The sequence below is a fragment of the Cucumis sativus genome, chromosome 3 (assembly GCF_000004075.3).
Source record: "Cucumis sativus cultivar 9930 chromosome 3, Cucumber_9930_V3, whole genome shotgun sequence".
Lineage (NCBI taxonomy): Eukaryota > Viridiplantae > Streptophyta > Magnoliopsida > Cucurbitales > Cucurbitaceae > Cucumis > Cucumis sativus.
In genome coordinates, this window is record NC_026657.2 from 5,790,181 (window position 1) to 5,802,848 (window position 12,668).

At 33.8% G+C, this 12,668-nt stretch overlaps 1 protein-coding gene and 1 non-coding gene across 4 annotated transcripts; both read left to right on the forward strand.

The window, feature by feature from the left end:
* The first annotated feature begins 250 nt into the window (after positions 1 to 250).
* On the forward strand, positions 251 to 8,467 carry LOC101216050 (zinc finger CCCH domain-containing protein 5). Of its 3 annotated transcripts, none has more exons than XM_031882215.1 (9): positions 251 to 825; positions 1,104 to 1,253; positions 1,394 to 1,528; positions 1,659 to 1,817; positions 4,438 to 4,566; positions 4,716 to 4,832; positions 5,733 to 5,807; positions 5,907 to 6,130; positions 6,826 to 8,467. In XM_031882215.1, exons 1-9 carry the CDS (start codon positions 463 to 465, stop codon positions 8,111 to 8,113), a joined length of 2,640 nt encoding a protein of 879 aa, XP_031738075.1. In that variant the 5' UTR covers positions 251 to 462; the 3' UTR covers positions 8,114 to 8,467. The 3 variants fall into 3 exon arrangements, with proteins under 3 accessions (XP_031738075.1, XP_004134259.1, XP_031738076.1); XM_004134211.3 differs by having other exon boundaries at positions 4,438 to 4,530; XM_031882216.1 differs by having other exon boundaries at positions 4,438 to 4,530; positions 4,825 to 4,832; positions 5,762 to 5,807.
* On the forward strand, positions 3,028 to 3,166 carry LOC116402990. The gene has a single exon (XR_004215721.1). It is a non-coding gene; the product is annotated as a small nucleolar RNA snoR136 (small nucleolar RNA).
* Positions 8,468 to 12,668: the final 4,201 nt, after the last annotated feature.

A 12,668-nucleotide genomic window follows, 5' to 3' on the forward strand; every position in this document is an offset into this window, starting at 1 on the left:
CTAGAAGTATTTCAGTCATTTGCTATATTCTTTTATTTTGAAATTTTTAATAAAAAACACATTATTCGGGTGACACACTCGATCCAGATAGATCGAGAAATTTCATTAAAATAGTTTATTAAAATTTGAAAAGAATCTCGGAGTCAAACTTGTTCGAGATTAATCGAAAAACAAAATTACATTGTTTTCAAAATTCTACTCATTTTCAAATATAAAATCAAAACGGTGCATTTTGTCAATTTCGGAAGAGTTCCCATTAATTAGTTCTCATCAATTGTAAAACAAAAGTGTTCCGAAATTTTTCATCACCATCGACGCTAGCAAGGTAGTCTCCACGGAGAGTGCTGGATAAATTGGAAGTTCCATCAACGAACACCCAATCAACACAACACAGCGATTGAATTCCTTCGAGGCGCCCTTTCGTTGCTCTGCTTTGATTTAGAGCTCCATTTTGTGAGCGTAATGGAGGAACTTGAACTCATAGGAGAAGAAGAAGAAGAAGTTAAGCCATGTTCGGTGGAGAATCTATGCAGGAAGGAGAAGAGGAAAGCGTTGAAGAAGATTAAACGGAAGCAATTAAGAAAAGAGTTGGCGCTAAAAAGGCTACAGGAAGAGGAGGTTCGGTTGAACGACCCTGAAGAGCAGAGAAGGATTCAGTTGATGGAGCTGGAGGAGGAGGAGAGGTCGGAGAGGGAGAGGAAGCTCTTTGAGGAGCGTGAAAGGGCTTGGATGGAAGCTATGGAGTTGAAGAAGAAGAAGATGGCTGAGGAGGAAGAAGAAGAGCAGCAAAGGAGAGCGCTGGAAGAAGAATCGACGCCGCGGGAGGTTTTCCATTCCTTTCCTTTCCTTTCTTGTGATTGATTCTCTGGTGGCTTTGTACTAGAACACTACTCATAGCCTGTTGATAGATTTCTAGTTAGATTTCAGCTTTATAATGCACTATACTGATTCAGTTTCTATCAATACATAAAAAAACATCATTTGAATTTTTTGTAAGGGAAACTGCAATCGCTTTCTATTACTATTTTATGGGTCAACATATCTCTTTTTGTTTAAGCTGGGGAAAATTGCTCACTCCACCAGTTTTCAACCTTCTTTTGTAGGCTGAAAATGAAAACGAGTTTAATGAGGAAGATGGTTGGGAATACATAGAAGGGCCTGCAGAAATCATTTGGAAAGGAGAAGAGATAATTTTGAAGAAGAAACTAATCAAGGTTCCTAAGAAGAGTGTTGAACCTGAGAAAAGCTTTGAGGTATTCATTCTGCAACCAGGCCAGGCTATTGCCATTGTTGTTTGCTAGATCATCGGTGTTTATGTTAAAAAATTCTTTTCCTGGAACACGTTGGAACCAAAATTATTACGATCATAGATATATTCATATTCATGGTGTAGGATGCTCATAGACCTACATCAAATCCTCTTCCTCCACAATCTGAAGCTTTTACAGATTATAAGAATACTCCCATTTCAACTAAACAAGTGATTGAGGATGTTGCAAGCCAAGTGCCAAACTTTGGAACGGAACAGGCATTTTTCCTTTTCTTCCTTTGTATATTTACTATCTGTACATACTTATTCCTTCTCCAGTAGTTTTATGGTTAATCAATTTTCATCTTAATAAATAACCTTTACCTCTTTTGTTTATTTATTACGACAGGATAAATCACATTGTCCGTTCCATCTTAAAACTGGAGCTTGTCGATTTGGTCAACGTTGTAGCAGAATTCACTTCTACCCTGAAAAATCGTGTACATTGCTTATCAAGAACATGTATAATGGTCCAGGCCTTGCTTGGGAGCAAGACGAGGGGCTGGAGGTCTGTTAATGATGCTCATACAATTATTGTATCCTCAAAATATCTTTGAATTAATTATCTCTGAAATTGTTTTGAAAGGTCTCAGTCTCATTTAGGAGACACCTAAATGTTTACCTGTATATATGCCTATTTAGGTATAATTTGTTTGAAAATGTCTATAATAATTTTTATGGTTGGATTAATGAGCATTAATGATTAGAATTAGATTAACTTGTTCTGGAACATTTTCTGACTCGAGAATCCACCAAACTCGATATAATGCTGTTACTTTTTTGGTCTTCACATGTTCATGTTTGAGTCATAGAAAAGAGAACAGGAGACTTGAGTTAGGAAAGAGAACATGAGACTTGAGTTAGGAGAGAGAACACGAGACTTGAGTTATCATCCTTTTACTGGTGTTCTTGGGTTAATATATTGTTCCTTTGTGAAAACATTTTGATTGAAGCTGTTAAAATTAAGAATGGATCTATCAGTTTATTGCAAACCTTGTATCCTAAATGGATTGACAAAATAACTGATGAAGCTTAGTTCTTGGCAGTTTGGCGACTGAAAAAATTTATCCTTAGAGTCGATTGCTTCCTTAGATGCCCAGTGCAACCATTATACTGAGATTCACCATGTTGTGATTGTTGGTGGTATTGATATTTAATATCCTCCATTTATTTTTATTTTGAATTTCTTGACCTACTTTATATCAGACTTACTGCGAGAATTGTGTCAATTTGTCATGGAGGGTTACAGTCCTGCTCTTGAGTCCCTTTGGAGTTGATAATACGAAAAACAAATTGTATCCTACTTGCATTATCTTTTTAACCATCACATGTAAATTCTTTTACTTGCAAGCTTGTTGTTAGTAATAGCATATTGCATTTTTCTTTTGCTACTCATCCCATTCTTTTTCTGTTGAAGGAGAAGTAGTCATTCTTATTTATTTTTATTATTTTTGCGAAATATATACATAAATACACACACGTTCTTTTCCGCATGGAGTCTGACATTTAACTTTAATTGCCGTACATTTTTTATGAACCAGAACAAGTTCCCAGTTTAGTTTTTCCCCAGAGCACTTGTTTTGCCCCAAATTACAAAGGACCTCCCACCCATACTATGGATGGCTATAATCTCTACTGTATCTGTGTGGGGTTTATTTTTTGGAGCTGGTGTGACTGTCAAAATTCGAAGGCTAATACTAACATTGTTCTGTTGCGCATCAGTTTCTGAACATTAATTTTGTATCTAATTTTACATTCAATGAAGTTTGATCCCATTGGGAGGCCTGCAGTTACATTCTCCTTGCTATCCAGAGTTTCATTTAACATGATCCATTTGGACGTCAGAAAACTACAGTTTTTCTTCTTTCAATGTTCAACTAACCCATTGTTGTGTGGTCATTCTTCAAGTGGAAAGCTAAGTTTGGGTGTGCTATAAGAGCCATCTTGTGGGTTCTTTGGAAGGAATGATAAATTAGCGTTTTAAAGATAAACATAGCACCTTTGTGGGTATCTGGTGTTCATATTACATCTTGGGGCCAGCCCTGGTGTTCTTTAGCCAGTAGTTTGTAGTTACTCTATGTCTTGATTCGGGCCAACTGAAGCGGTTGTTATGTAAGTTCTTTAGGTTGAGTTGGATGGTGGTTCATCTTCCTATCGTTTGAACATTTTTGTGCTTGATTGGGTGTTAGTTTCCTGAAAGAAAAGCCTAGAAATAAGCTTGACTGAAGTGGCAGTGGAGAACTCACTCTGAGATGAAAAAAGCCCATTGCATTACTTGAAATTTCTGTTTAACTTTACTTTTAAGTTCATGGCAAACTCTGGTTGCCCAAAGGAACAGTCATTCTCCTCAAATGTCACACAGGAGATACCTTAATCTGTAAAGAGCGATATTTAGATGTATGTGAAGAAAAATATCGTTCTTCTTAAACCACCCACACCTAGGCCTCCTATATTTGTGGCAGTGACTGCTTTCCAATTATCTAATTAGCTTTCTCTTTTGCTCCTTCCCAGATGAAATCCTTGATATTTATCTTTTTGTCAATGATCAAGCTCACTTTGCTAGGGATTCTGAAAATGGAGTGAAAGTATAAGAGATAACAGTTGAAGCCATTAGCATAGCAACACTCATTTTTTTACCGTTATAAGGGAAAATAAAAAATGATGAAAGAAGCCTACTTTTTGTTCACATATATTTTTATTTGTTCCTTTTCCTCCATCCGATGAATTTAAACAATTCTATGCACTTTGGTAGGATCTTCAAATCTCAATTGGTCATGCCACTCTTGTTTCTTATTTTTATGAATAAAACTAGAGATATATGGAATTTTTTTCAACAGTCTGGATGGACTGTTTAAATTCGTATTTCTTCCCTAGATATTTAAACTTTACGTTACCTTATTACATCTAGACTTTACTAAGCTCAGGTAGTGAGACACCATAATATGACCTATTTGGAGTGATCATGGATGGCATCTGGATTTGACATAGCATGTTTCATTTGGAGTTGTAGGGGGTTCTGAAATGGAAATTGATGGACTAAGATTTGACTTTTTCCCCTTACAATTATCTAATTGGAATTTCTCATAGTGAAGTGCATTCTAGATTGACTTTCCTATACCTTTTTTCAGTTTACAGATGAGGAAGTTGAACGCTGCTATGAAGAATTTTATGACGATGTGCATACTGAGTTTTTGAAGTACGGGGAAATTGTTAATTTCAAGGTCTCCTGCATTTGGTACCTTGTTTGTATGGTTTATGTATGCTTTTGCTTTGTTGTCATTTCTTTATCTAAGTAGTGAAAAAAATTCTAAACCTGAGTTTGGTTTTTGATATTTAACCTCAAATTGCATTTGCTTACAGCAAAGACTAGTTTATCATCAATCCTAAATATGGTATTTTTATTCAGGTGTGTAAAAATGGTTCTTTTCACTTAAGGGGGAACCTTTATGTGCACTATAAGTCAGTGGATTCAGCTGTGCTTGCTTATAATGCCAACAATGGCCGTTTCTATGCAGGGAAACAGGTACTGATTTTCTCAATTATCCTCACTAAGACTAAGAGTCAATGACTAGACGAAAGATATCTGTCCACAGTCCAAAACCTCCTTGCATATATTATCCGGTTGAAAGCAAGATATTTTGAACTTTTGTATTGTTTTCAAGTTATGAAGCTTACCACTGGCCTCGTTTTAGGTCAGAGCAAAGAAAGTTTTCTTGAGAGCAACCCAATTTTATTTAGACTTGTAAATAAGAATAAGATCGACTTCCTGTGGCCCTCATGGTGTTCTCAATCCAAAGCTTTTGCGAATTATTCTAATCAAAACATTTGTTTGAATTAGAGTGCTTTTATTTCCCAGGTTTAGTTATTGTATTACTTTTCTTTTGTTATGGTGCCTTGTATTTTTTAGCATCAAACTCCTTTCACTATAAAAATGAAAGTTTTGTTTCCTTTTTAGAAAAAAAAATCAAAAGTGGAGCCCATGGCTATAATACCAAGAATGGTAAGGAAATTCTGAAGTCATGAGCTTAAATTAATCCAGATCCTCCACGTTGTCATTGATTCAAAGAATTATGCCTTGAACGTGGGGTGCTCAATAAGCTTTATTTGACTGAGAAGATTATTAGGCTTGGTTGCGAACTAAAATTTTATGTGCAAATAACGAACGAACAAACAAGACTTCCCAATTCACGTTTATGGTTGCCCAATGACAAAATTATAAAACTGTTCTTCCAGATATCATTTTTGGATAGTATTGCGCGTAGCTCTGTTAGTAATTTCTCCTCCATCCTCCTACAATCTACAGTCTTCACTGTTGGTCTTTTGTTTGATTTTTTTTCTGTCTGGCTCACTTTGGTTCCCCCCCTTTCCAGCTGACTTTGAAGTGGTGTTTTGTTGTTCATTCTGGGGATTTTCTCTATGACAGATAATATGTGAATTCATAAATGTTACCAGATGGAAGATCGCTATATGTGGGGAATTTATGAAGACAAGGTACAAGGTAAGGAACTACAACCTTTTCCACTCCTTTAAAACTATTATCTTCATTGAAGTTCTTGTCACGATGCTGATGTTGATGGTTCCCATTGCTTCCTCTCAGACATGTTCTCATGGAACCGCTTGTAATTTCATTCATTGTTTTCGAAATCCTGGTGGGGATTATGAATGGGCTGACAGTGACAAATCACCCCCACGATATTGGTTGAAAAAGATGACTTCTCTGTTTGGTTATTTAGATGAATATGAGAATGAAACACATTCAGAGCTTGAACACTGGAACAAGTTTGGAAAATCTAGCAAGTCAATGACAATAGATGTCGACAGGTAATCATCTGGACTGACAATGTCTCTTCTTTTAACTGCCTTTCCGTTTTCTTAATTTTCAATTTTTACAAATCCTGCTGTTTACAATCATTCATTTTGATAACGTTTGAACGACTAATGGCCCGTTTCGTAATCTATTCATTTTTAATATTTTAAAATAGGGGTATGTTGGTAACTAATTCAAATTTTTTTTTAATAAACAAGAATTTGACAACAGGATTTAAAAGACAGAAAAAACAACAACTAAAAACTAAAATGGTTACCAAACTCCGCCTAAGTTTTCGTGTTAGCAAATTTTGTCCAGACAATTTCATCCCTTATAACTTGTGAACTTTAAAAGGGGTTAGCCTTTTGATCACTCATTGTTTAGGCTAACTATTATCATGTGCTGTAGTGTCTAGAGCAGTTCTTTCAGTTTTAGTTTTTCTCAATGAAAGTATTTTCTATAAAAAGAAAGTGTCTTGGTAGTACCAGAGATTCTTTTTCTTCACAAGCTGAAACATTTTATATTAACTAGAATGCCTGAGTTTCAGATTGAGACAATTTATCCATATCTCTGGGATAAAAAAATTGATGTACTTCTGTATTTTTATGTATATATATAAAATTTGTCACCATCACCAATAGTTTCATTTAGAGTACCATTATTGGAGGTTCTATCTCTTATCACTTCAATTTCTGATTCTTCATGATAGTTATCGTTCAAGAAGATCTAAATCTAGAAGTCTGGATCATGGCTCTAGAAGAAGTGACAACAACGAAAATGACTATAGATGGATCAGGCACTCTCGTAGGGAAAAAGTTCATGAGAAGCAGCAAAGTTTGGACAAAGAGGAATATGAGAAGAAAAAATATGACCAACAGAAAAAAAACAGATCTAATGATACAGATTCTGATGAATCTGTGGATAAGTTTGGAGAGAGAAGCAAAGATAGAAATCGTAGTAGGGAGAAGGAAAAGTATGATCGATGGCGAAAAAACAGATCTAATGATACAGATTCTGACGAATCAGTGGATGAGTTTGAAGAGAGAAGCAAAGATAGAGACCGTAGTAGGAGATCATCAAGACGGCCTAGAAAGCAGGAGAGCAACTGGAAAACTGATGGTCGAAATGTAGATCGTGATGACAATAAGAATGCAGCAAATGAAACTGATGAAGACTGGTCAAGTGGTGATGGGGACAAAGATGGACATCAACACAAAAGAAGGAAAAGCAATAGTCGTGCTTCTGAGACTTCTAGAAGCACAGATGTTTATCCAAGCAACAGCGTAATTAAGGATCGTGATACACATGAAGTTTCTTCTGAAAGAAACAAGGAAAGGCGTCTTACATATGGTGGGAAACCCAAGAAACACTGGGATGAGGTTACCAAAGACTCAGACGACCATTTGGAAAAGAAGTCTAACTTGAAGACTGATTACGAAAGCAAGAAGCCCAGCGCCGGAAAGTCCAGTAGTCATTACTTTGAATCAAGTTCTAGGGACGTGAACACAGAGGACGGTTACAGCATTGATTCCTTACATAATGATGTATTAGATGAGCGTTGGGAGCCGTCTTTTTCAGATAGATGTATTGAGAGATTCAAACCATTGGATCCTGACAAAGAACATTGTAACGAGCACAGCGACAAGGAAGGGCGATGGGATCCTGAAAGAAGTTATGATAAATTTGAGAAATGTAGGGAGACTGCAAGTGCCATGTGCTGTGAATCTGGCAGCTCTGTTTCCCAAATTGAAAGAAGTAAATCAGATGTTCTAGGTGCATTGAATAATCCTGTTCACAAAGTTAACAAGCGAAATCGTAGGAAACTTGGAAGTAATAATTCATATGAACACCAAAAATCTCGAAGAAAGTCTTCTCGGCACGACGATGATCAGGATTTCAGTGATTTAAAATCTGAGAAAACGAATTCTGAGGATGGTTATCTTCCTAAAAGTCATGACAAAGAGGCACAGACATGGCCAAGAGGAGGAAACCACTAGGAAAAATTCCATGTGATCAATTAGGACCTTTCATGTCATACAACATATGTTTACAAAAGCATGAACATATTTGGATAGAAGTTGATTGTATCTCGCACAAGGCTCACAAAAGAATTCAACTTGAAATGCTGGCTATTATCTATATGCTTATTGTAAAAAACAGAACTTGCTTCAGCATTTTCTTGAAAAGAACTGAAGAACTGTTGGGATATGTTCACTTAGAAATTATAATCAGGAATTGTTGATTCAAATGACATAGAAAAGGATGATGAAGAGAATTATGGAACTTGAACCAGGCTTTTGTTTGCCCTTTTCATATTGTCAAGTGTTTGTTAAAAGTCCATATTTTCCCTATGCATGTTCTTTGTTAGGCTCATGTTTGCAATATTTATGGGTCCATTTTTAGCATTTATAAGCATTGTGCAGAGTTTCAAATTGTTCGATAAAATTTAAGCTCAAAATTTCCTATTTACTTTACAGAGAAAAAAAAATAACTAATAGGTTTTTTTCACTAAAAGAATAAATTGATGAATGTATGTAGCCTAAAAAAGATGCTTACTATACCTTTTAACTTCAAACCAAAAGTTGCAATACTTTGTTCTTATGTCAACATTTTCAGCATTCAATATACGCTCTACTTGATCTTGAGAGACCAAAGCTATTATAACCCAAGTTCTTACACATCGGCTTAAAAGTATGTGTATGTTTGCAATGTAAAATTCTAAGCTCATATATTACATGTTAAAAAAGTCAAATTTTAGGGATTGGGTAAAAGGGTCTTTCTAGAAAGTAAATTTGAGAAAGGCAAACCATCCCATGAGAAATAAATCAACAATAACCCAATAAAAAAAAAAAGTGATGTGATTTGTATGAAAAAAACGGGACTAATTTGGCCTCATTTCATGGGCTATAATAATTGAGGAAAAGCAAGTTTTTGGCAGTCATTTCAAAGGGTCATATTACTCAAATTAGTGTTATCAAATCCCAAAATTCTAAAGGTAAGTGTATAATAATTCAATGGTTTTGTGTAAAAGACTAAAACCAAACGGAAAAAAAGGGAAGAGAGAATGAAGGGGAAAAAAGCATTGGTAGAGCGTAGTTTGGGCTTAGAGGGATTGATGATTAAACCTTAAAAAAGAAAAAGAAGAATGAGGAAGAAAAAAAGGTCAATTTATATGAAAAGTTTGAAACAGTGGTTCGTGGACATACGTTTATCAACCACCAACACTTTCCCTTCCTTTCCCTCACTCATATCCCTATAGCTATTTTAATATTCTCTATGTTGTAGGAATCTCATTATTTCCTTTCATTATCCTTTAATTTTGTAAGACTTCCTATTTGTTCCAACAATTATTTTAATAGATACGTATAAGTTGTTTATCTTTGTCTATCATGGTTTATTATAGACCACGTTTGAAAATAACTTTATTTGTTTTTTCATTATTTCGTATAAATCTTATAATTTCGTTTGAATTGGTGGACTGAGTTATTATAGCCTATTGGAGCTTCCAAAATACAGTAGTTGTGTTTGTCGTTGTTTAGTGAGATCTTCTCACTAATAGAATACTAAAAACCTTTTTTTGTTATAATATTTACTATTTTTCATTCATCTTTTACTTTTGTTACCGTGTTTACTATTTTTTACCTATACTAAAATAGTTTGCTCACAAATACAAACTCTTAGAATTCATATACTAAAATAATCTACAATCCAACCTAAACTAATATAATTCACAAACTAGGATAACTAACTCAATGCCTCGAATATCCCTTCTAGATAAGTTCCTAATATAGAAACAAGTTCTTAAAAAACCACCGTCTTTAGTTTTTATAGCTTGGTTAAGATCTAAAAAACACAGTTAAAATGTAGACAACCAAAACAAAAAATCAATAAACATATTGAAAGCTTAATTTTTAAGAAAAAATTGAACCAATAACTTCTTGGTTCTCGATACATTCATATACAAGTTGAGCTAAATTATTGTTTGACAAAGCTAATTTATTTCAATCTGGTGTTTAGAATTTAGAAAGTTTCATTCAAATCCATTGAACCTTCTCTCATTTTTTTTTTCCTTTAACTATTCGTCGATTTAACCTTTGTATATACTTTACACTTGTTGTCAATCACATCTCATCTGTTTGTCACATATACATAAAAAAATGTGGCATACAATATCTCAAACTTAGGATTTGGACTAAGATTTGAGATTCAAATTTGACATTTGACATCTTTGCCCTTTAGCCAACGTGGTCATTACTTGTCTTGACCTACTTCTAAAAGTGAAGACTGTCCCTTATAAACTGATGTGAATTCTTTCGACATATACTCTATCAACTTTTATATTCTTAAAATCATTCTCATTTAGATGCGCTCTCTGTTCATTTATAATCATTTTCTAACTATCAACCCATTATTAACATATTCTAAGAATCAAGAATTAAGATTCAATCATCTAACTTAAAATTATAGGTTTATATGAGGTTGAAATATGTTAATTGCAAAATGGAAATCCAACTATAGTTTGTCTATTTTAGAAGAGTCTCCTATCTCTCACTCATGTGTATGTGCATGGATGATGATGGAAAATGGTCATATATATTGGAAGAATTGAAGAGCATATAATAGCACTAGAAATCCCATGGCCTATTGGGAACCATTCAAGTAGCTCAAGGTGGACATGTCATCTCCACCATATTACAAAATATACACACACAAAAAAAGGAAAACAAAAAACTATTTGAAACCATTTTATTTGTTCAAAAAACACTTTCTATTCATTACTCACACTTACTATTCAAGTCTACGCCATCAATTGTACTACCCTTCTGAAAAGAGTCATTTTCATATTAACAAAATTACTTTATCATTTTCAAAACCATTCCAAACATATTCACACTCTCCAAATTTGACTCTTACTCCGACTCTCCAAATATTGATATGGATTGAGGTTGAAAGTGAATTAATTTGAAAACACAGCAGCACCAAATGAAGGTATATATTGAGTAGAAAGGTAATAATTTGAAAAGAAACATAAGAGTTTGGGTATTAGTGATGAAGAATTGTTCAAAAGTGGTGTACTTGGGGCTTAGTAAAGTAGATGTTGGAATAGTCCACATCCAATCAAATATATATAAATCTATTTCATTATTCCTAGTAGATCTCAGTGTCTCAATTCAATTCCCTATAACTAATTGCTACAATTTTGATTCAATTATTTATTTATTTCTGTCTTGTCTACATCAACCTAAGATTTCAAATAGTTTCCTATGCCTATGGGAAAGATTTCAAATTGCTCTCTCTCTCCCTTTGTTTATATCTTTTAAAACTTTAGACGTCACATAAAGATTTTAATAGTTTCTCATATGCCTACCAAAAGATTTCAATTGCTATCTCATCATCATCATCATCCTTATTATTGTTATTACATTTACAAGTTTTAGAATCTTTTATCTCATTTTAATTTCTTTGTGCGTATGGTATGCATAACATACACGTATGAATATACAAAATTTCATAAGTTAATCTTTAATTTTGTAGATAAAATTAGTAGTGTCTACCCTTGCTTGTATGAAAACGCACACACACATAATCAATCACACTTACATTTTAGGCTTGTCGAATTCATTTATATATAATGATTATTGATTGACATACCACACTTTCTAGGTTGTATTTTGTTTAAGGAAGATTGTACAACAATAAGTCATGCATGAATCATATTTAGTGGCATTTCCACTCATGGAATTGTTTGTCAATATAGATAAGAAAGATTGACATATCTGGTGAAAATCTAAACAAAGATCATATCAATTTTTATTGTGATTCATTTACCTATGTATATATGTTCAAATATAACAATAACTAAAGTTAGAATATGGAAAAATTAAAAAGATACGTAGTTGAAGTATCTTACCAAAACAGATGCAAATTAGGATATGATGTATATATATGTTTATATATATGTATAAATGTGACTATGGAGGAGGATTAGTTTCCTCTGTTACTTATCTTTTGGAACACAATTGTATTGATGGAGAGATGTTAGAATAGTAGAGGTGCAATTTTTTAACCAATGAGACTTAATTTTTTAACAAATTTATTAACTCTCCAAAATACAAAATAAATTTAAAGAAATATAAAAATTAAAATATGTGTCAAATCTAACTCAATTTCGTTGTTATTTGACTAAAATCAAACGTAACTCATTTAGATTGAAGAAACTAAAAATTTAACTTTTAAATTGGCTACATTTACAATTTAGAAGATATAATGATATGGGTCCTATGGAAAATTTAGTGGCATGAACCCTATGGAAAATATATTTTTCCAATTTAGAAAATATAGAGACAAGGTTTTCCTAAAACTATCACCATGGAAGGGAGTGATCAGGTTTGGAAGGAAGAGAAACTAAGTCCAAGGTATATAGCACCTTATGAGATTCTAGCACGCATGAGACTAGTAACTTATAAACTTGTGTGCAGAGTTGTCTGAGATTCATAACATCTTCCATGTTTTATTTGAAAACTTGATTAGATTGACTGCTAGGCATCGGGC

Bases quoted from the DNA above. Each gene is read 5' to 3' on its own strand.
- LOC101216050 (XM_031882215.1), top strand. From the start codon at position 463: ATGGAGGAACTTGAACTCATAGGAGAAGAAGAAGAAGAAGTTAAGCCA. The intron at 826-1,103 runs GTTTTCCATTCC...CTTCTTTTGTAG, and splicing joins AAGAATCGACGCCGCGGGAG to GCTGAAAATGAAAACGAGTT. The intron at 5,808-5,906 runs GTAAGGAACTAC...GCTTCCTCTCAG, and splicing joins TTATGAAGACAAGGTACAAG to ACATGTTCTCATGGAACCGC.